Raw genomic sequence first — 22,002 nt, 5'->3', positions numbered from 1 at the left:
GCCCAAGTTGAGTCTACAAAATAGAAGGCATGACAGTGGGTGAGAGGAGTATGTGGCAAAAGATAGGACAGCAAGAAAAAAGGTGGAGAGGGGTGAGAACAGGCCTGTTGAGAGATGAGACTGAAGCATCATTACCCTAATTGTGCTTTAAGATACCTTAGTAGCAGCTGTAATATTATGAATGCATACTCAAAACAAGCAATTAAGGGCCCACAGTCAAGTCAGCTTTGGAAACCACAGTCTCATGTTTCTCAGAGATATACAATAGACAGTAGCAGAGGAAAAGTTATGAGTGTTCTGTCATAAAAGCAAACTGTTTACTCTTATTAAACACACCCTTTCCCAGGCTTTTTTCAGAAAAAGCCACTTGAGTTATATGTGTAAGATAGATTAGAGAGGGCTGAAGGTGAGAGCCTTTTAGGAGATTGCTTTGTAAAAAAGCTTTATCCAAGAACTGTTTTTCACTTATTTTAAAAATTTCAAACATACAAAAGTAAACAGAATGATAGAATGAACTCTCAAGATATACCAGCACGCTTTCACATTATCAACTCACGACCAATCTTGTTTGATCCCATCCCCCTGCTCTTCTCTGTTGTTTTTGACAACTTGTCTTTTCAAGAGGGATAACTCATAAAGATCTGAATGAAGATTTTTGAGCAAGATGTCCTCTCACCACTGTCACCAAACAAGTATATTATGAGACGTACATAAAATAAGGAAAAATACAAAAGCTCTGATAAGCAGTACTAACAATACTTTAGCACTTTTGCTTATTTATCTCATTTAATCCTAACAATGCCAAGGACTATTATTTCTATACCCATATGCAAATAGAAAAGTTGAGGTTCAGCCCAAGCCGGTCTGGCTCAGTGGATAGAGCGTTGGCCTGCAGACTGAAGGGTCCTGGGTTTCTCAAAGGCAATCAATGAAACCAATAGATTAGTGAACTATAAAGCTAGTACAAAGGTTAAAAAGCAACAGTAGGAAAATCATGTGAAATTAAAATAAATTAAGGGATACATACAAACACATGCACAGAAGAATAAATAAAAACAAACATTTTGAGTGAACAAAAATTGTAGTGATTTTAGAGTGTGTTTGAGCTTAAGTGACCATGAACTTAAAATAAACTGTTATAAACATAACTAGAGAGATATATATGAAACACATAGTAACCACAAACCAAAAATCTACAGGAAATGTATAAAATACAAAGAGAAAAGAATTCAAACACAATACTCTATAAGAGTCATCAACACACAAGAGCAAGAAAATAAAAAGCAGAGAACTAAAAAGAAAAAGAAAAATTAAGATGGCAATAGCTTTATACCCATCAATAATTACTTCAAATGTAAATGCTCTAAAGTCTCTAATCACCTTAAGACACAGAGTGGCTAACATCCTACTAAACAATGAATGAATGAGTTAACAATGAGATCAGGAAATAAATCAAAAGATACCTTAAGAAAATGAAAACACAACAATCCCAAATCTATGGGACACAGCAAAAGCAGCCCTAAGAGGGAAATTCATAGTACTATAGGCTTACCTCAAGAAACAAAAACTCTCAAATAAACAATCTAACCTTACACCTAAGTGAACTAGGAAAAAGAACAAACAAAGCCCAAAGTGAGCAGAAGAAACAACATAAAGATCAGAGCAGAAATAAATGAAACAAGAGTCTAAAAAAACAATAAAACCAATAGCTGGTTCTCTAGAAAGATAAACAAATTCGATTAAGTAGACTCATCAAGGAAAAAAAGAGAGAAGCCCCAAATAAATTCAGAAGTGAAAAAGAAATAACCACCAACAAACTAGAAATAAAAAGGATAAGAAAATACTACAACGATTATATGTGAACAAATTGGACAACCTGAAAGAAATGCATAAATTCTTAGAAATACACAATCATCCAAGACTTAATCAGGAAGAAATAGAAAATCTGAACAGACCAATAACTATCAAAACAAAATCAATGATCAAAAAACTTCCAATAAACAAAAGTCCTGGATCACATGACTTCACAGATGAACTCTACTAAACAGTTCAAGAATCATTAATATCTATCCTTCTTAACCATTCCAAAAAATTGAAGAGAAGGTTCCTACACTTATTTTCGAAGGCCAGTATTACTGATATCCAAACTAGACAACCCCCCCCCCCCAAAAAAAAGAGAGAGAAAATTATAGGTCAATATATTCCCAATGAATAGATGTAAAAGACCTCAACAAAACAAAAATCAAATTCAGCAATACATTAAAGAGATTATACACCATGACTAAGTAGGATTTATTCCTGGATGCAAAATTAGTTCAATATCTGCAAGTCAATGTAATACAGCATATAAATAAAATCATTGAACATGTTGATATAGAAAACATTTGATAAAGTCAAATATACATTTATGATTTTTTAAAAAGTCTCATCCATGTGGAGATAAAAGGAACATTCTCCCAATATTATAAAGGCCACATATGACAAACCAATAGTTAATATCATACTCGATGAAAAGTTAAAAGCTTTTTCTTTAGAATTAGGAGCAAGACAAGTGTGTCCATTTTCACCTTACCAACTCAGGGAAGCAGCGAAAATGAGGAGACAAGGAAATAGATAAAAAATGAAAGAAATGGAGAATGACTGGACATAGAATTCAAAACCACGATTATAAGGTTTTTCAAGAATTTCCTAGAAAAGGCTGATAAATTTAACGAGACCCTCGAGGATATGAAAAAGGACCAACTAGAAATTAAACATATAGTGACTGAAATAAAAAAATATTATACAGAGACCCAGCAGCAGAATAGAGGAACACAAGAATCAACTCAAAGATTTGGAATACAAAGAGGCAAAGGACACTCCTCTGGAAAAGCAGTAAGAGAAGAGAATCCAGAAAGTTGAAAATAGTGCAAGGAGCCTTCAGGACAACTTCAAGCATACCAACATCAGAATATGGGGGTGCCAGAAGAAGAGAGAGAGCAAGATACTGAAAACCTATTTGAAGAAATAATGACAGAAAACTTCCCCCACCTGGTGAAAGAAATAGACTTACAAGTACAGGAAGCGCACAGAACCCCAAACTAAAGGAACCCAAAAAGGACCATACCAAGACACATCATAATTAAAATGCCAAGAGCAAAAGACAAAGAGAAAATCTTACAAGCAGCAAGAAAAAAAACAGTAAGTTACCTACAAGGGAGTACCCATACGATTATCAGCTGATTACTCAACAGAAACTATGCAGGCCAGACGAGTGGCAAGGAATATTCAAAGTGATGAATAGCAAGAACCTACAATCAAGATTACTCTACCCAGCAAAGTTATCATTCAGAATTGAAGGACAGATAAAGAGCTTCACAGACAAGAAAAAGCTAAAGGAGTTCATCACCATCAAACCAGGATTACATGAAATGCTGAAGGGTATTCTTTAAGAAGAGGAAGAAGAAAAAGGTAAAGGTAAAAACTATGAACAATAAAAAGACATCAAATACATACCTACCAACAAGTGAATTTAAAAATCAAGTGAATAAAGAATCTGAAGAACAGAATGGACTGGTGAATATAATAGAATCAAGGACATAGAAAGGGAGTGGACAGACAATTCTCAGGGGGAAGAGAGTCTGAGGAGTGCGAGAAGAGATTGGACAAAAATCTTACACCTATGGATGAAGACAGTGGCAGGGGAAGGGTATGGGGTAGGGTGGGGAATCAGTTGAAGGGGAGCTATGGGGGGGAAAAAAGAGGAACACCTGTAATAATCTAGACAATGAAGATATATATATATATATATATATATATATATATACTTAAAAAATAAAAAGCACCAAGAATTCAGTAAATTTTTAAAAACCCAGACATAGCTCCTGATGGAATTTAAAATGATCAGATTGAAGAAGTCTGCCCACTTTTCCTGCAATAGCATGAATTCGTTAATTCTGGAAACCTTTAGAAGAGTGGCTCTCGAATGTTAGCCTACATCAAAATCACAGAATTTCTTATTCAGTAGGCCCAAGTGGGTTTTGAAAATTTCCATTTTTAACAAGTACCCTAAGCGATGCTGAAGTTGATGGTCCAAGGATACACCTTGAAAATCGCTGCTCTAGATAAAAAATCCCCAACCAGTTCAACCAGAGCCCTGGGCTACTATGGCATTTTATGAGCAGTAACTATAATCTATTGCCTGGATAAATAAAAGTAAAACTACCATTAAAAAAAATGCTATTCAAAATCAAGACTGAAAAACTATTTTAAGATTTTTGAAGGTATAAAAGTTAAAAAAAAAAAAAAAGTCAGTGCCAAGAACCAAGTCTGAATGACAAAGAATTATGAGGATTAATAAACTCAAATAATGGAAGAGAACAGGCTCAAATTGGCTATACAAACAGTTGGATAAAAGTGAGATCTAACAAATACTTCATTAATGGTTTCTTTTGGAGAAACTGATAAGAATATTTCCTGAAAACAAACAAACAAACAAAAAACTAGGTAGGAGATGGCCAGAAGTTCTCTACCAGATACTATTTGTTAACCAGGCATGTAAGAGGAAAGATTTTTTACATTGGTCATACAAGGATGCCTTTTATCTCTCTACAATCACATCCCATCCTATATAATAAAAGGGCAATATACAAATTGACCCTAAAGGCAGAATTATGGGGGAAGACCGGTCATTATAACGCACACTGACCACCAGAGGCGCATCGTTCAGCCAGAAGCTGGCTCATGGCTGGCCAGCGCAGTAGCACTAAGGATGTCCGACTAATGGCTTAGCGGAGCGGGCCTGAGCCATCAGTTGGACATTCCCCGAGGGCTCCTGAACTGCGAGAGGGTGCAGGCTGGGATGACGGGACCACCCCCCTCTCCGAGTGCACGTATTTTGTGCACCGAGCCTCTAGTAAGTCATATTCAGAAAATCTGCCTTCCAAATTGCATTCACTAATTATCTTTGCCATTAAGAAAACAAATATTTAACCACCAACCAGAGCTTTTAGTTAGTTTTGCCACTTTATAAGCTGGTGACTCTGTGCAGCCATTTCACTTTGCTAAGTGAATGAGCTCAAATTTAAAGAGATTCAAAAGTAACTTCTAGACCACCATCACTGCCTTCAAGAAAGATGAGTGCTACTTTTGTAGCATTTCTCCATTTCCATTCCCCAGTGACAAACACAAACTACCATACACCCTGCCTAACCTCTGGGGCATCCTTGTCAACCACTTACAGCCATTCCTCCCAGTTGTTGTATTCAACTTAATCCAGGACTCTCATACCTTGTAGTGCATTTCCAACTGTCCACCCTTCCTCATGGCCAAACCATCTATCCCTTATACCTTCTTAGACATGAACTGAGGCAGATAATGTGTGTGAGGGTGGGGGGGAGTGGGGAGAGACGAGTAGTACAAGGGCTGGGAAGTACATAGCTGGAGACTTAAAAATAAGTAGGGAGATTCTTTCTGGGGAACACTCCAGAGGGGTCTGCTATTATGGGTGACTTCAAGATTGTTTCGGACAATATGGCTATTACTGGTATATGTTGCAAAGTATATTAGCTCACTCTTAGCCACAGAACCACCAATAATTCTAGCTGTTGCTGAGGGCTGAAAAAAACACACAAAATCAATATGGTTTCTTGAAGGCCTTTCAATGGTGCCTGTCTGTAGCAGAACACTTTTGCAAATCATCTCCAAGTATATGCGTAATTTATATTCTCCCTGTCACCTTCCTTTATATTTTCCTGCACATTTTTAAAGGCTTAAAATTTCTGGCTCTCCTACATGTAACAACAGATCTGTTAAGGAGGAAAGAAGCTAGCTAATGCTAGGCATGATAATAGACTTGAAATAAATGTATTGGAAGTGGGGATGAAATACAGTGTAGTGGTTAAGTGAAGACTCTAAAGTCAGACAGCTTGCTATATGACCTAAAGCAAATTATTTAAATCTCCAAGCCTCAATTTACCCATCTACAATCTATATATATAAAAGGCTAAGTGACCGTCTGACTGGCCAGTACATGATGTGCACTGATGTGTACATGAGTTGCTGAGCTGCAGGGACTCAGTGGTGGCTCTCAGGTGACACACCCCGGAACCAGAGAGGAAGGAGCCCGATTGCTCACTGGGCCACCTGATTCCTCTCTGGGCTGCACTATTCCACCTTCGGCCGTGGGTTACATTGCTTTTATATCATGTTTTTAAATCTTGTTTTTGTGGGTTTTATATTGTGACTTTGTCGTTGTTATATCATGTTGTTATTGTTTATTCATTAACCAATTTATATATTATTTTCATAATACATTTTACTAATTTTCTTTCATTTCTGACACTTCTATTTAGAGAAAGGGCAAACAGCAACATTATAATATTTCTTCTAATTAATTTCCTTTCAATGTGCACAAATCCATGCACTGGGCTACTAGTATGATTATAATAATCATACTTCATAGTCTGCTGTTACAGATTACTGTGAGATTTAGCTGAGGCAATGCATGTAACTGCTTATCCTAACACATCATAAATGCTCCAAGATAGTCTGTTGTTATTACTTAGTATTTTAACCAACTCTGCTGGTTAGGCATTACTATTCCCATTTTACAGATGTGAAACTGTAATATCAGAATCCGAATCCAAAACTACCTCAACTCTGGAGCTCACATTCTTCCTATCACTAACTGGTCATGTTTTGTGATTTTCAAAGAATGAAAAACTAGGTTTGACTCCCTCAGGAAACTGAAATTTCTAGATTGTTTAATAGTAATAAGACAGAGGAACTTGAGGAAGAAAAAAAAAAAAAAATGGTTACCAAGCTATAATAAATGCCTGCACCAGTACTTTGAAGACACATTGGAAGACATAGACAATGGTTAGGAAGGAGAGTTGAATAACAAAACTGTATGAGCTGCCATTCTAGACAATAAACATTTAGAGAGTCTTTGTCATTAAATTTGGGAATCCTAGGACTTCATATCCATCTCTTGGAGAGATATAATACCTACTAGAATGGAAGCAAAATTAACCCTTTGTCCTGCTGCCATTCAGAGTAATCATGTACATCACATTCCAGTCAGGAAAACAAGCCACAAAAATACTTTGCACCCTCAGACAAACCCAAGAAACCTGTTTAAGTCTGTCCTCCAAATAAATCATTCCTTGAACATTTCCTATAAGTTACTAATGTCTAGAAATAAGATTTAGTGGTAAGATAGCTTAGTTGGTTAGAGCGTCATCCTGATATACCAAGGTTGTCCCCAGTCAGGGCACACACAGGAATCAACCAATTAATGCATAGCATAAATAAGTGGAACAACAAATAGATGTTTCTCAACTAAAAAATAAAAATAAAAAGGGCTTTAGTGAATAAGATAATAAAGCGAGAAAGGCTTTTCCACCATGAACACACTAATGTAAACTTGGAACTCTTGGTAATACCGCGGGGTTTGGTTTTTTTTCCCATTTAAATGTATGTTCAGTCCTTAGGAGGGCTGATTGCTTCACCCTCTTTGGCAAGTGAACTTTCTGTAGGTTTTTGCCTATGTTTTCCTTTCACATGAACCTATTAAAAGCTTTGAAAAGTCCTGCAGGAAAGAAACTTTCATTTAGCATTTCTAAAACTTACTTGGGAGGCCATATAGTCTACAAGAACATGGACTCTGATGCCACAGCTCTGCCACCTGGAAGCTGAATGACATTGGGTAATCATTTCAATGTGGAGGCTCAGATTCACAATCTATGGAATAGTCCTGGTTGCTGGACTATAAGCAATATGGCTGGCAGAGCACTCAGCATGTTGTAAGCCCCCTCTTCCCCCGCCCCCAACAGAATCGGACTGTATTTAAAAAGAAGTGATCCCTCCCAACATTCCAACTCACTCTAAGTTTACATGCAACATCCTGCAGGACGCCCCTGTTTGGCAAACAAAGACTAAAGCTTTCAGGTCAGGCCATCTCCTGGTACAGAAAATAACCAAGATGATGCTGATTTAAGTTCTTATTCCTGTAATTAGATGTGAAGTTTGGGGCAAGTCTCAAGTCTTTCTGAGCATAAGGTTTCGGCATCCGTAAAATTAGATTCTACCCAGAGTTGAGACCCGATTATAAAACATTGCATAAATGTGCACTTTTTTTGTGAACCCCTTTAGGAGCAGTAGCCAGAATCCGCTATAGTCCACAATGACTTAAGACACTGCTCCAACAGGGATATAAAAATATAAACAGTCACATTAAACAAGAGCTGGAGCCGCTGGGACGGCCTTGCAAGTCTTACGCCTCAAGCCTTTGTAATGTTAAAACAAGGCAAAATAACCTTTACTGGGCCTAAAGCAACATGGTGCCCCCAGAGAACCCTTAGCAAGGAAAACAAGAAAGCAGATATGCCTAAGGTCTTAACATTAAAAACACGATCCAGAATTAGCATCACAATGTTAGCTTACCTGCATCAATACAAATGCCTTCCTTCCATAGATGTAACCGTTCCCCTTCACTTTCTCCTAAATACCCCTTTCCTTTGTTTCCTAATTAAAACACTACGTGGGTTTCGGCCTGAATCAGTGATTCCCCCAAAGAGACATTCTTCTTTGTTTTTGGAAAACTCAAATAAATGTGTATTGCCGCTCACTCTGAAAAGGCTTTTCAATTTTAAGTACACTGGGGAAACTTTATACAAATAAAAACAAACACACACGTCTTCACAAAAGACTTTCTAGCACAAATAACCTAGTGCAAGTCTTTCCTAGAAACGCTAAGTGCAAATCTCTGACCACTGCTTAACATAAATCAGCTGGGCCTTGGCTAAATTGAACCGTTAATTACACACTAATGCTAAAAGGAAAATTGTTTTCAGTCGCTTCTCAATTATTCATACTAAAGAAGAGAAATAACAACATCAATGATACTTAAAACAGTGTATTACATAATCAAACGAACATCCTTTTTAGCAATGTTTCCCAAACAAGTTTAATGGAGAACAGTTATTAAAATAAAATTTGTACTTTCCAAGTGATCAGTTCAGCAAGAGAAGCATCCCAATCCTGGTGACGAACGCACAGAAACCACGGTGTCACACAACCAAACCATTTCAATTTCATCCGGTTCTGAGTTTTCTACAGAAATTCACCCATTGCCATTGTATTTCTCCATGTAAATGGGTCGTCTCGGTATGAGGATCCCTCCCTCCCAGCCTGCCTCCTGCGCTGTGAAATGGAAATCACATTTGCCTAATACTGTTGTGTGAAGCCTAAAGACAATGAATACTAAGGACTTGGAAATAAGAGGAGCGCTTCAACTTTCAACAACAAAAAAAAACCCTACCTACTGTTATTTCTGCGAACAACAGTGCTTACTGGCTTATTTTCGGTAAGTTCAGGTCGGAGTTCTTCGAATTCCCAGAAAACCAAGGCCGCTCTCGGGCCTCAGCTTCTTCGAGGCCCTCATCACCGATCAACAAGCCACTCCTGGGCCGCGTCCCCTTTTGGAAACGACCTTTTCGCGTTCCCTCACTCGAACCCAAACCCCCTTTCCCTGCTCGACGGTAAGTTCCGAGGGCCCTTGTCCCGGGCCCGGGCCCAGGCCCAGGCCCCCGCAGGCCCCTGGCTCGGACATCCTTCCAGCCCCCGGGGGCCGCGCTGCCAACTCGAGCTCTCGGCCCCGGCGCTGGCCGCCTCCTGGGGCTCGGCCCCGAACACGGCTTCACACCGCCGGCTCCCCGGCTCGGGCCCGGCGCCAGCTCCCCCTGGAAACGCCGCCGGACGGGGAGCTGAGCAGCCTTCCACGAACCCGCTCCGGCCTCAGTTTCCCCGGCGGCTGCACGAGCACGCCCTCGTCGCTCAGGATCCGGGGGGGAGACGCCCCAAACCGCCCCCCGGCACTCCAGGACCCCGCAGAGACGCAAACTAACCTGCAAGTGACCTGTTTGGTGCTCATGGTGGTCGGGATCGAGGGCCGTGGTCGTCCTACCGCCTCCTCTGACTCTGGCCGCCGCCGTCGCCTCCTCGGCCCTGCCACTCCCGCGCGGCCGCGTCACGACGGCGCACGGCGCACGCAGCCCCGCCTCCCCGTGCTCACCTTTGTAGCGCCGGCCGGAAACCTCGCCGCCGTCACAATTGGTTCCGCCCCGGGATGGAGGCGGAGCGGATGCTCAGACCCTGCATTCCTCGTCCCGCCATTTCCAAGCCTCCTGGGCGGGTCCTAGCGGGCTCCCTAGTTTTGACGGTCTTGATACCGAGTGCGGTTAGCCCCTACGGGTCTGCCCCTTCTCCAAGAGCTTTCCTTAGCGACTGCTCGCGTCCCTAGAGTCACCTCACCTCTCGGGCGGCTAAGCTCCCGCCTCTCCTCTGCGCATCTTAATCCCAAACACCTAACCTGTATGTATTAATAGATGTATTCTCCCGGACCCCTTTCTCAGGCCCTGCCTCAACGGTTACCGTCAGACCTCCGTCTCCCAAGTAAGGAATCCCTCTTAGACCTCTTCCAATTGCTCTTTTACAAAACCTTTACTCCCCAAATTTTAGTCATTTTCTTTCCAAGCATTTCTCTATTTGTCTTCCATTTCCTATCGTGGAAACCCAGAAAGATAGTTAAAAAAAAAAAAAAAAAAAAAAAAAAATATATATATATATATATATATATATATATATATATATATATATATATATATATATAAATAATTGACTTTTTACAGAAAGGGAGAGGGATAGAGAGTTAGAAACATCCATCTGGGGATGTGCCTGCAACCAAGGTACATGCCCTTGACTGGAATCGAACCTGGTACCCTTTGAGTCTGCAGCCTGACGCTCTATCCACTGAGCCAAACAGGTTAGGGCCCAGAAAGGTAATTCTTGACACGTTCCTCTGGTTCTCTATATCCTGCAAAATCTGCACCTACGTACATTTGAGAGCAGACCCTGCCCTCCAATGAATCCTCTTGTCTCCATTTCTACTTTGATGGTTCTAGTCTGAGCAACCCTCACTCCTCAGCTGGGCCCACACAATGGCCTCTTAACTGCTCTTCTGGCTTCTGCTCCTGTCCCCTGCTAGTCCGTTGTTATACAAAACCTATTTTGTTAAAAGTAAATCAGATCATGTCATTAAACTTTTAATTTCAATGATTTCCTATTGCCTTTAAAAAAATTCTTTAAATTTTTTTAAAACATTGAAATATAACAGACAAAACACATATGTTCCCATGAATTTTACATATGTATACACTGGTGAAACCACCACCCAGATAAAAGAACATTATCAATACCCCTTACGCCCCTTTCCAATCAATAGCTCCCAAAGATAAGTGTAAATCTCACCTCTATCATCATAAATTAGATTGTTCTTGACCTTGAAATAAATGAAATAATTCTGTATGTACTCTTTTTTTTTATCTGTGTACCTATCTCAGTATGTACTCTTTGTCTTCTTTTGACCAATATTATACCTGTGAGACCTATATGTGTTGTAAAAACAACATGTAGCCGTCAGTGTTGATGTAAACATACTATGAGAACTATAACTGTATGTAGTTCTTTTACTTTGCTTTTGTAAAAGTATTGCCTTCCAATGAATGAGCACAGTATATACTTCCAATTAGAACTTTTGAAATTTCAGAAATTAGGAACTACATTGGGAAATTTGTCATTTCCAGTGTACAGGTCTCTGACAGCTTTTATTAGATGTATTCCTAGGTATCTAAATGGTTTTTGGGATGCTGTTTTAAATGATATTTTTTTAAATGTCCTAATTGTTGTTGCTTGTTCCATGCTATATTTATGTATTAATTCTAATGGTTTGTTTGTTGATTGTTTTGGATTTTCTACACACACAATCATGCCATCAGCAAATAATGAGTTTTACTTCATTTTCAATATTTATATATTTTCTTTTTTTAATTTTTATTTATTGATCTTGGAGAGAGAGAGGAAGAGAGAGAGAGAGGAGTGAGTTGTTGTTCCATTTATTTATGTATCCATTGGCTGATTCTTGTGTGCCCTGGATCAGGATTGAACCCACAACCTTGGTGTATCAGGACAACGCTTGAACCAACTGAGCTATCCTTTATTTCTTTTTCTTGGCTTACTGCTGAGAACTCTCAGTGTAACCTTAAATAAAAGTGGTAACAGTGGACAACCTTGTCGTGTTCCTGAATTCAGGGAAATTATTTAGTATTTCACCATTAATTAAAATGTTAGCTCTAGGGTTTTTGAAGCTATCCATTATCAAATTAAAGAAGTGTCTTTTTCTTTAAAGTTTTCTTAGAGTTTTTAAAAAATATATATTTTATTGATTTTTACAAAGAGGAAGGGAGCGTTAGAAACATCAATGAGAGAGAAACATTGATCAGCTGCCTCCTGCATGCCCCCTACTGGAAACCAAGGTACATGCTTTTGACTAGAATTTGACTAGAATTAAACCTGGGACCCTTCAGTCCACAGGCCAACACTCTATCCACTGAGCCAAACCGGTTAGGGCTTCTTAGAGTTTTTATCATGAACATGTATTTAAAAAAACCCTTCCCCATCTATCAAAAAAGCCATATTGTTTTATTTTTTATTCTGTTATATTATTCTTTCTATAAATCATTAGGTCCTATTTGTTAATATTGTGTTTAGGATTTCTTTATCCTTGTTCATGAGAGATAGTGGTCTGTAGTGTTCCTTGAATGTCCATGTCAAGTTTTAATATCTGAGATATGCTTGAGTTTGAAAGTCTTCCTTCTTTTCAATTCTCTGAAAATGTCTGTGTAATGTAGGTATTACTTTTTTCTTAAATGTTCAGAATATTTATCATGGGAGCCATTTCGTCCTGCAGTTTACTTTAGCTTTGTTTATTTTTTGTATTGAATGTATGATTTTTACTTCAGACTTCTGCTCTAATCTTTATTGTCTATATTGTTAAGTTCAAATTGTTCTTGTTTTCTAGCTTCTTCTTTTTTAAGTATTTAAAGCTATAATTTTCCCTCTAAGCCCCTTTTAGTTGTATTTCACAAGTTTTAATGTCATTATGATTAGACTTGAAATATTTTCTAATTTCCATTGTTATTTATTCTTTGACCATAAATTATTTAGCAGTATGCTGCTTAATTTCTAAACTACTGGGAATTTTCTAGTTAGCCTTTTCTTATTGATTTCTTTTTATTTCTAGTGCAAACCCCCTGTGGAATTGTTTATTATCCTTTTAGTTTGATTAACACTTGGTATATATTTTTTGAAGTATGTTTTTAGGTTAAAATAAATTTAAGATTGTTCTTCTGTTTTTCCAACACATTATGACCAATAAATTTCCCTCTTTGTGCGAGTTGCCATGTGATTCAGGACAATGTTATGTCAGTGAAAGAATCTATTCACCTCCTGTTGTACACTATGTAAAGACGTATACAAAAGATTTTTCTGAGAATGCTAGTTGTTCATTGCATCAGGCTACTGTTTTCAGTGAAAGAATGTGTTGACTACAGATAGAATGGTGCATTTAATACACTATATAAAAGATGCTTCTAAGAGTGTTAGTTCAAAAAAAAGAAAATATCTCAAAATTAATAGAATTATATCAACTTTCTTTCACGGAGCCACACTGGCCAAGCTAGTTGGTTGGTTTTAAAATGCAGTCTGAGAACCTCTCACACCCTCTCCTAGTCAGTAAGTACTACCTAGGGTAACCACTATCTTTTTCAAATATATTTTTATTGATTTTTTTTTAGAGAGAGGAAGAGAGATAGATAAAGAGATAGTTAGAAACATCAATCAGCTGCCTCCTGCACACCCCCTACTGGATTATTCGGCAAGTAATCCAGTGGTTTCGGCAAGTAACCACTATCTTTATTTTTACTGTGCTGTTAATTAAAAAAATATATATATATATTTTATTGATTTTTTTTTTTTTTTTTACAAAGAGGAAGAGAGAGGGTTAGAGAGTTAGAAACATCTATGAGAGAGAATCATCGATCATCTGCCTCTTGCACATGTGCCCGCAACCAAAGTACATGCCCTTGATCAGAATCAAACCTGGGACCTTTCAGTCTGCAGGCCGATGCTCTATCTACTGAGCCAAACTGTTTTCGGCTGTGCTGTTAATTTTTTATGAGCAAGATTACCTTTACAATATAAAGCATCAAAAGACAGTAACCTCAAAGTAAGGTTACTTATTCTAAACCAAAACGATATAAACTTTTCCTAGACACACACAAAAAAAGTGGAGATGCCTAATTCCAAGAGGCGCGTAGACTTATGACTAATTAAAGGACAGTGCCCTGGTGGAAACAGGAACCCAGCCCCGCAGGGCCAGGGAGCGCTGGAGGAGGCGGAGAAAGTTTTCACAGAAACCTGGGGCTTTAAAGCATGAGTAGGAGCTGGCTGCCAGCAGAAGCAAAATGTGTGAAGATTGGAAAAACGGTCTTGTAAGCAAGCACAAACGAAAGGGAAAATGAAAGACACTAGTGTTAGGGGCGGCCTGGCTACTGTACTGGTTAATCCTACCCGGTTTGGCCTCGGAGGCCGTCAATCAGAATGACGTCACTGCCGATCAGGTTGCTCGGGCTGCGGGAATTTGCTACCTGTGCAATCAGGAAAGGGAAGTCTGGGGAAACGGCCCCTGGCTGCCCAGGACGGGAAAGCCATGCAGCGTGCAGAGGCCGGAAAGCCTTTAATTAAATTCAACCACTGCAGGAAATGCATCTACAGCTTCAGCGTGCCGCGCTGCTGCCCCCTCTGCCGGCAGGACGTGGGCTCCAGGAAGCTGGAGGAAGCGCCTGTCAGCATCTCCAACCCGTTTACCAATGGGCATCAGGAAAAGTGTGCATTCCTCCTCCGGCCAACCGAGGGGACGTTTCTTAGGTACAGTGTTGTCTTTTTTTTTTTTTTTAAGTGTTGCATTGAATTGTGCAAACTTTCCTTCTGTGTTGTAGTCACTAAAACCTTTTACAGTGAGAGTGAAATGTGGTGGATAATTCTTTCCAGTTTTTTGGCATTTAATTCTAATATGTGGGCCTATTTATTTTAGACGGGGTGCTTACTTTCCTGGAGCGATAAGTGCAAGAATATATGAAGGTCAAACCTACTTATACAATTTTAAGAGAGAAAAATCCATAATATGGAGATTTACTTAGCCATAGATTTTGAGCTAAGAGGCTAATTGGAAAAAAATGACCCAGCAGCCGGTCTTACCAAAATACCTCTATTGTGAGTTAGTTTGTAATCTCTCTGATGAACAGGTTCAGTGTACAGAGCCTGAAGACGCTTTTGCACGGAGGTGAATTAAATTGGAGACTGGAGCTGGTTTATTTCCATTGCAGGCACCACCTGCCTCTAAGGTTTCAGAAATCAAAAGGAAGGATTGTGCCTCCTGAGAGTCCTTGTGGGGTTTACAAAGGGACAAGCCAGGCTGCAAGAGAGCAGGGGAGCTACTGGAGGGCGGCACATCCGTTAGGAAGCGTGTCCATGCATCATCCCGATCTAATGTCCACGCATCATCCCGACCTAATGCTCCCAACTCGCTCAGGAGTGCTGGGGAAGAGACATCAGAGTTGACTGTTCACTTCCCTGCTCACTAAATTCTTTCATCGATTTCCTAACTGTCCCTCTGAGGCTGACAGGAATCGAAGTGTGTAAAAGGTGTTGTACCAGACTATTTTATAAGCAAGCCCCTCATTCATTCATGCTAACTTGAAGTCATTAACTGTTTAGATTCCAAACGTTTTTTAATGAAGTGGTTAAATTTTTGGAATTCATTTGCCAAAACACGGTTCATTCAACAAATCCTTACTGAGCAGTTTTGGGTGGGGAACTCTGCCCTCAGATGACACATGACCGGCTTCCTGATTGGCCCCTACTCAGATTTACTTATTCTGTGATGTGGGGTCATATGACATCCGTGTCTTCCCTGGGCATTGGCAGAATTGAGGTGGCGGTGTTGAAACAAGCCACAGGCTGAGCATTCTCCCAATCCTTTTACCCCTCAGGACAGGATTTGCAGAGTCTTATGTAGCCTCCTGCCTACTACCGTGTTTCCCCGAAAATAAGACATCCTCCGAAAATAAGACCTAGCACATGGAAAGATAAGACATCCCCTGAAAATAAGACCTAGCGCAACTTTGGGAGAAAAAATTAATATAAGACACTGTCTTATTTTCGGGGAAGCAGGGTAGACCCTCTAAAGCTAAATTCCAAACCGTTTCCTTCCTTTACACCCAATTTCCAAACTCTCAGGACTGACTCCCACCATTTACCTTGAGACAGTTTCACTGACTTCATAAAAGAGAGCCCGGCAGTGACCCAGAGGAACCCCCGAGGCTCCGATCTAGCGAGGCGAGGGTCCCGCAGAGGCCCCGGGCCACGGTGGCGGCGAGCACAGGAACTCAGCATGCCACTCGCCACGCCAAGCGGAGCTGCTTCTGCAGGAAGGAGGGGCCCCTTCGTTTGTACAAAGGTGTCCTATAGGAGGGGGTGGCCCCGGCCCTGCCCCATTACGTGCATCTGCAACATTCTACGAATTGTTTCCCTTCACAGCACTTACTATTAGAAACTTGCTAAACTAAAGCAATACGTCTTCTCTGGAAGTGAGGGCAGAGACCCGGTTTTATTTTCTGTATGTCACTATCCCTCACTTCAAAATATGAGAAATACCTGACTGTACAGGCTTATAGTTGACACCCGATAAACGTGTGTTGCAAGACTGAGAAATAACTGAAGGAAAGAAGAGCAAGGGAGGACATGCCTGGGACTTAGGCAGGAAACCAAGGGCAGTGATGTGCTCAGGGAATGAGCTTGGGGTAGAAAATTTGGTGGGTGCCGCACTGTCCTCAGCCACCCAAGACTATCCCTGCTTTTCTCATCTTCATTTTCATTTCTTTTTTTTAAAAAAAATATTTGTATTGATTTCAGAGAGGAAGGGAGAGGGAGAGAGAGAAACATCAGCAATGAGAGAGAATCATGGATTGGCTGCCTCCTGCACATCCTACACTGGGGATCAAGCCTGCAACCTGGGCATGTGCCCTGACCAGGAATTGAACTGTGACCTCCTGGTTCATAGGTCAACGCTCAACCACTGAGCCATGCCTCGTTTTCAACCTCTGGGACCCCCAGGGTCTCAAAAGAACTCAAAGTGGCTCCAACAAGATGACCCTGAGGAGACTGCTCTAAAGAGATGGGGCAGCCATGTGGTCATTTTAAAACCTGCAACTGCTTACTTTAATGAGGAACCAAATACCCAGACCTGTGGTCTGATACAGAAGCTTTATCATTTAAAAATAACCTCTATGCGGTAGGCACTCAATGGATATTTTATTCTTACAGCCAGCTCACCAGGAGGCTTATGATATTCCCAGTTTATAGTTGAGGAAACGAATTAGAGAGAGTAAATGATTTGCCCAATGTCCTAAGGCTAGTTAGTGATGGCCTGGGACTGTATACGAAGGTTAAATTATACGGATTATCCATCTAATGTCCAGTCTCAGGTAAATAATAATTCCAGGAGACAAGGGCTGTCCAGGAGAAGCGGGTGTGGTCACAGGCCACAAGACCAAAATGCGCGGAGGCAGACGGCACTGGGAGGCCTTCAGGAGCCTCTCACCCACGTTTGGCTGAGGAATAGGCTGTTACCTCATAGAAAAGGAGGAAAGAATAAGGTGCTCCTTCAACAAACCACCTCTGGGTGGGCTCCTCTGCCACGTGTTACGCTGACTTTTTGCTCTAGCACAGCGGTCGGCAAACTCACTAGTCAACAGAGCCAAATATCAACAGTACGATGATTGAAATTTCTTTTGAGAGCCATATTTTTTAAACTTAAACTTCTTCTAATGCCACTTCTTCAAAATGGACTCGCCTAGGCTGTGGCATTTTGTGGAAGAGCCACACTCAAGGGGCCAAAGAGAAGCATGTAGCTCGAGAGCCGCAGTTTGCCGACCACGGCTCTGGCAGAACCGGCCTTCTAGCACACTCATCTTGAGTACTGGGGGAGGGGCAACAAAATAGATGGGGGCAGAGGGAATTTTTAGATCTCGAATGTAGAACTGGCCTAACCAGCTTTGACACAGGCTCTGACACTGTTAGCAATTTGGCACCAGGCAAGAGAGGAGGCCCACCACTCCCCGACTCTACGTACCAAAGCTTTGTGCCAGACATATGCAAATGAGGAAAAAATATTTGTTTCTTTCAGGGAGTATGATGGAAGGTCTGATCTTCACGTTGGAATAACTAACACAAATGGTGAGTGCATTTTCATATATATATATTTTTAGCTTGAAAAGCCCCCAAAATATCCAGAGGAGAGTAGTATTTCTAAAGAAAAGTGATGGTGCAGCATTTAATTAGGAATTCCTCTGGTCCCTGGTTTCTCTTGCTGGACCATGAGGTAAGTGATGCTACTCTCCCCCCAAATGAGAAATACTTGACAGTATAGCAAAGTATTACCAACAATACTCAATATTTGAAAACAAAGGTCATTAATGTTTTCTCAGCCAAGAGTGACAGAAACCTTTTAGTTTTTTGTTGGTGTTTAAACAAGGGAAAAAAACAACAGAATCCTGGAGAGATTGAGTTGCCCAAGACCTCACTGGGTGTGGAAACCAGAATCTGGACTAAGGCCCTGTGCTCTCCAATCCTGTACTCACTCAGCCCACTGCTACTGGGTCTTCACACTCCAGGGTCTCCAGGAAATAGGCAGAAACCTCTGGATAAGTCAGGGGATAGAACGCCTGAGCAGTGGAGCAGCTGTTTTCTGTAAAAAAAAAAAAAAAAAAAAAAAGGCATCAGCATGTTTAAATAAAACAGCTCTTTTGGCCAGATTTAGCTCTGAGGGCACAGAGTCTGCAACCCCTGGACCCAGAACATCCTTATCTGCAGGAAAGGGGCCTGGTGAGCCGCTTGCAGGAGTTGCAGGCCTGGGAAGGTGAGCAAGCCAGCCAGGAGAAACTGATACTGTGAATAGAAACCTAGGATTGGGTTTTTGAGCTCAGAGTTACCCATGTGATCAGTAACACTAACCACCAGCCTGATCACTAGAAATTTATTGCTGATTGAAGGAAAGCTAGGCCCATTTGTAAACGGAGAACTTCAACAAAACTATTTGGAGATGATTATCCTGGTGCCTATCGTTGTCTCCGTTTCCTGGGGGTGACTCCGGAGGCTGAAGATCAGGTGCAGCCAGAACTGGGTTCCCTGAAGGAACTGCTTTGCAGAGAGTAGGTGAGGCAGGGGCACCATAGCCTCTCCTTAGGTCCAGGCAAGACCTTCCCGAAATCCCCCAGGCGCGTGGCTGCCTCCTGAACTTGGTGATCCTGGAGGAAGGAGGTCCCGGAGCCTCTCGGGGCCTACTGCTAATGGGCAGGAATCAGAAAGTGCAACCTGGGCTTCCGATATGTCAGGTTACCGTGGCGGCTGCTGTCATTTTCTGACGTCCCCCAAGCTCCCGCACGATCCTGGCTCTGGTTGCAGGAGTCGTCTATAATTACACCGTGCACGGCGTCCAGCGAGACGAAGCGGGCTGGGAGCAGAGTGTCAGCGTCCCGTTGTTGCAGCCCGGCATGTTCGGGCTGATGGACCAGTGGGACAAGTACCTGGAAGACTTCTCCACCTCGTGGGCCTGGCTGCCTCACAGGTATGGGGCTGCTGAGACCACCTGCTCCCTGGCCCACATTTGCCACACAGATGTCATCAACTCACTGAAGATGCTGAGCGGCATTTAGCAGTAGCACCTGTAACAGAATTTAAGCAGGGGTTTCTTCAGAGGTGAGCCAGCATATCCTATATAATAAAAGCCAAATATGCAAATCGACCGAGCAGGGGTGCATCCAGCCGCTATGATAAGCACTGACCACCAAGGGGCAGATGTTCAATGCAGGAACTGCCGCAGGCCCCAGGCCAGCCATGCTGGGTGCCAAGAGGGCCCCCCTGACCACCCTGCTGGTCGCCCCACAAATCGGCCCTGATCCTCGGCCAGGCCTAGGGACCCTACCCATGCACGAATTTCATGCACCTTGACTCTGGTATTACATAATAGAATCAGAGCATTTTAAGAGTTGAAAGGTCCAGAACTTAGAACTCTCATTATTTGAATAGATATTTTTTACATACTTAACACTTAACAGTAATATGTACAGCAAAAGCTGTGATATTATGTTCCATAAAACAAACAATTTAAATGATATTCAAAATTTATAAATATTTTATTTATTTATTTATTTATTAAGTATATTTTATTGATTTTGTACAGGAGGAAGGGAGAGAGAGAGTTAGAAACATTGATGAGAGAGTCATCGATCAGCTGCCTCTTGCACACCCCCTACTGGGGATATGCCCGCAACCAAGATACATGCCCTTGACCAGAATCGAACCCGGGACCTTTCAGTCCCCAAGCTGACGCTCTATCCATTGAGCCAAACCGGTTTCGGCAAATTTATAAATATTTTAAGGTTCTGTTGTTTGGTTTTTAGCAATTTTGAAATTTAATTTCTCAATTGCTTGCTCCCTTAACACTTTATAGAATGCTTGTCCACTTAAATTGTTTTCAGGCTGCCCTTGAAATGTAGGCTATCCTAAAATTTAAGAAATGAAATTCTACTTCTAGAATCTAGAATTTCAGTGAAATTAAGTTCCCCAGGTTGGGGTTTAGGTGCACCTTCACTCATCACTCTGAACATTCAGTTGAGTCTCATCTGTACCTTACGCTGCAATCTGCACTAGCCCAGGCCGGGGCCCGGCCCGCTGAGTGAGCCCGGTTTCAGGTATGGAAGGCCCTCAGCAGCTTCCTGGCCTGCTCCTGAGCAGCTTTCACAGCTAAGCCTTCTCTTCTTCACATCCTTGTTTTGAAGGTACGAAGAAGAACACCACAACTGCTACAGTTACACCCTCACGTTCATTAACTGCATTCTGGCCACAGAAGGCAAGGAGCAACTGGACAAGGAGGAGTTCACGGAGAAGTTTGTGGTCCCCAGGACCAGGAAGGCGTCCAAGTACATCATGCTCTACCGGGCGATAGAGGAGCACGGCTTCTACGTGACCGACCGCCCGGACCAGGCGCCGAGTCCTCCTCCGGGGGGTGGTTTGTGCTGAGTGCGCGTGGAAAAGCAGAAGGGACAGGATCTTTGGGGTTACTACTTTTAACAGATCATAGAGACTTCTAAAGACAGTAACCTGTGGTTAATTAAAAAATAAAAAATAAAAGGTGCCCTGACCGGTTTGGCTCAGTGGATAGAGCATCGGCCTGCGGACAAGGGTACCAGGTTTGATTCAGGCCAGGGGCATGTACCTTGGTTGCGGGCACATCCCCAGTGGGGGGTGTGCAGGAGGCAGCTGATCAATGTTTCTCTCTCTTCGATGTTTCTAACTCTCTATTCCTCTCCCTTCCTCTCTGTAAAAAATCAATAAAATATTAAAAAAAAAAGGTGATAAGGCTTCCCTTTAAGCATACTTCAGTTTATCACAGTATAAGAATTTTCAAAATTAATAAAAATTGCCCTGAGTTTTCAAAATTCTTTTCATAGAATTTTAGTTTTCAAACTGAGAATCCATGTTAAAGCATAAAGTGGCAGCATATTTTATCTCCAGAACAATGAAAACTCTTCCTATAAATTAATTAGAGCTGAATTAATCCATCTTTCCGTGTGAATCCAGAAGGTGGGGTCATTTGTAAGAAGGTGAGCAAGACATCTACAATTTATGAAACAGTGAGTATTTTCACCTCACCCAGTGGCAAAACCAGGGTTTATGCACTAACTCCTGGGCCACCTGGTGACCTGCAAGAGGCCCGTGGTTCCTGAGATGTGCAGCCATGGGTCGGCAATTTTTGCATTAGCGGAGTTAAAGGAGAAAATAAGAGTTTTGCTTTCACCAACATTCAAATTCGGAGAGGAAGTAAGTTATATGTCATAAAGCAATTCAGATAAGGTCAATATTCGGACTGCCAATTTCATGCAACTGTCTCAGTGCTACATCCCTTACTTTTCAAAGCTTCAGCAGTGCCCATCCTGTTTCAGAGGCTGCTCCCCGCCTGGAGGTGACGCTGGCAGTAGTCGGCCTGTTATTTCTCCGCTTGAG

General features: G+C 41.5%; 2 protein-coding genes across 6 annotated transcripts in view; one reads left to right on the top strand and one right to left on the bottom strand.

Moving 5' to 3' along the window:
- The window catches only part of MKRN2 (makorin ring finger protein 2), a 42,703-nt gene extending 32,660 nt beyond the window's left edge, over positions 1–10,043 (bottom strand). For all 3 annotated transcript variants that reach the window (XR_014796668.1, XR_014796669.1, XM_084902627.1), the window contains exon 1: positions 9,888–10,043. Coding sequence is in view for 1 of the 3 variants with exons in the window: in XM_084902627.1 (XP_084758753.1) it covers positions 9,888–9,913 (26 nt within the window). In the remaining 2 variants the exon portion in view is untranslated. The remainder of the gene's footprint in view (positions 1–9,887) is intronic.
- A 3,877-nt stretch (positions 10,044–13,920) lies between these two features.
- On the top strand, positions 13,921–21,320 carry MKRN2OS (MKRN2 opposite strand). Of its 3 annotated transcripts, XM_084902649.1 has the most exons (5): positions 13,921–14,369; positions 14,638–14,805; positions 18,125–18,174; positions 19,402–19,564; positions 20,778–21,320. In XM_084902649.1, exons 1-5 carry the CDS (start codon positions 14,311–14,313, stop codon positions 21,016–21,018), a joined length of 681 nt encoding a protein of 226 aa, XP_084758775.1. In that variant the 5' UTR covers positions 13,921–14,310; the 3' UTR covers positions 21,019–21,320. The 3 variants fall into 3 exon arrangements, with proteins under 3 accessions (XP_084758775.1, XP_084758774.1, XP_084758776.1); XM_084902648.1 differs by having other exon boundaries at positions 13,921–14,805; XM_084902650.1 differs by lacking the exons at positions 13,921–14,369; positions 18,125–18,174 and having other exon boundaries at positions 14,610–14,805; positions 20,778–21,278.
- The last annotated feature ends 682 nt before the right edge of the window (positions 21,321–22,002 follow it).

The sequence above is a fragment of the Pipistrellus hanaki genome, assembly GCF_964339955.1.
Source record: "Pipistrellus hanaki genome assembly, chromosome: 13".
Taxonomy (NCBI): Eukaryota; Metazoa; Chordata; class Mammalia; order Chiroptera; family Vespertilionidae; genus Pipistrellus; species Pipistrellus hanaki.
This window is presented reverse-complemented; position numbering and strand designations above follow the sequence as displayed.

What these genes read in the sequence shown, in the direction of transcription:
- MKRN2OS (XM_084902649.1), top strand. Translation starts at nt 14,311, where the DNA reads ATGAGTAGGAGCTGGCTGCCAGCAGAAGCAAAATGTGTGAAGATTGGA. An exon ending in ACCGAGGGGACGTTTCTTAG is followed by an intron (nt 14,806 to 18,124) that starts GTACAGTGTTGT and finishes TGTTTCTTTCAG; the next exon opens with GGAGTATGATGGAAGGTCTG. An exon ending in TGGAATAACTAACACAAATG is followed by an intron (nt 18,175 to 19,401) that starts GTGAGTGCATTT and finishes CTCTGGTTGCAG; the next exon opens with GAGTCGTCTATAATTACACC.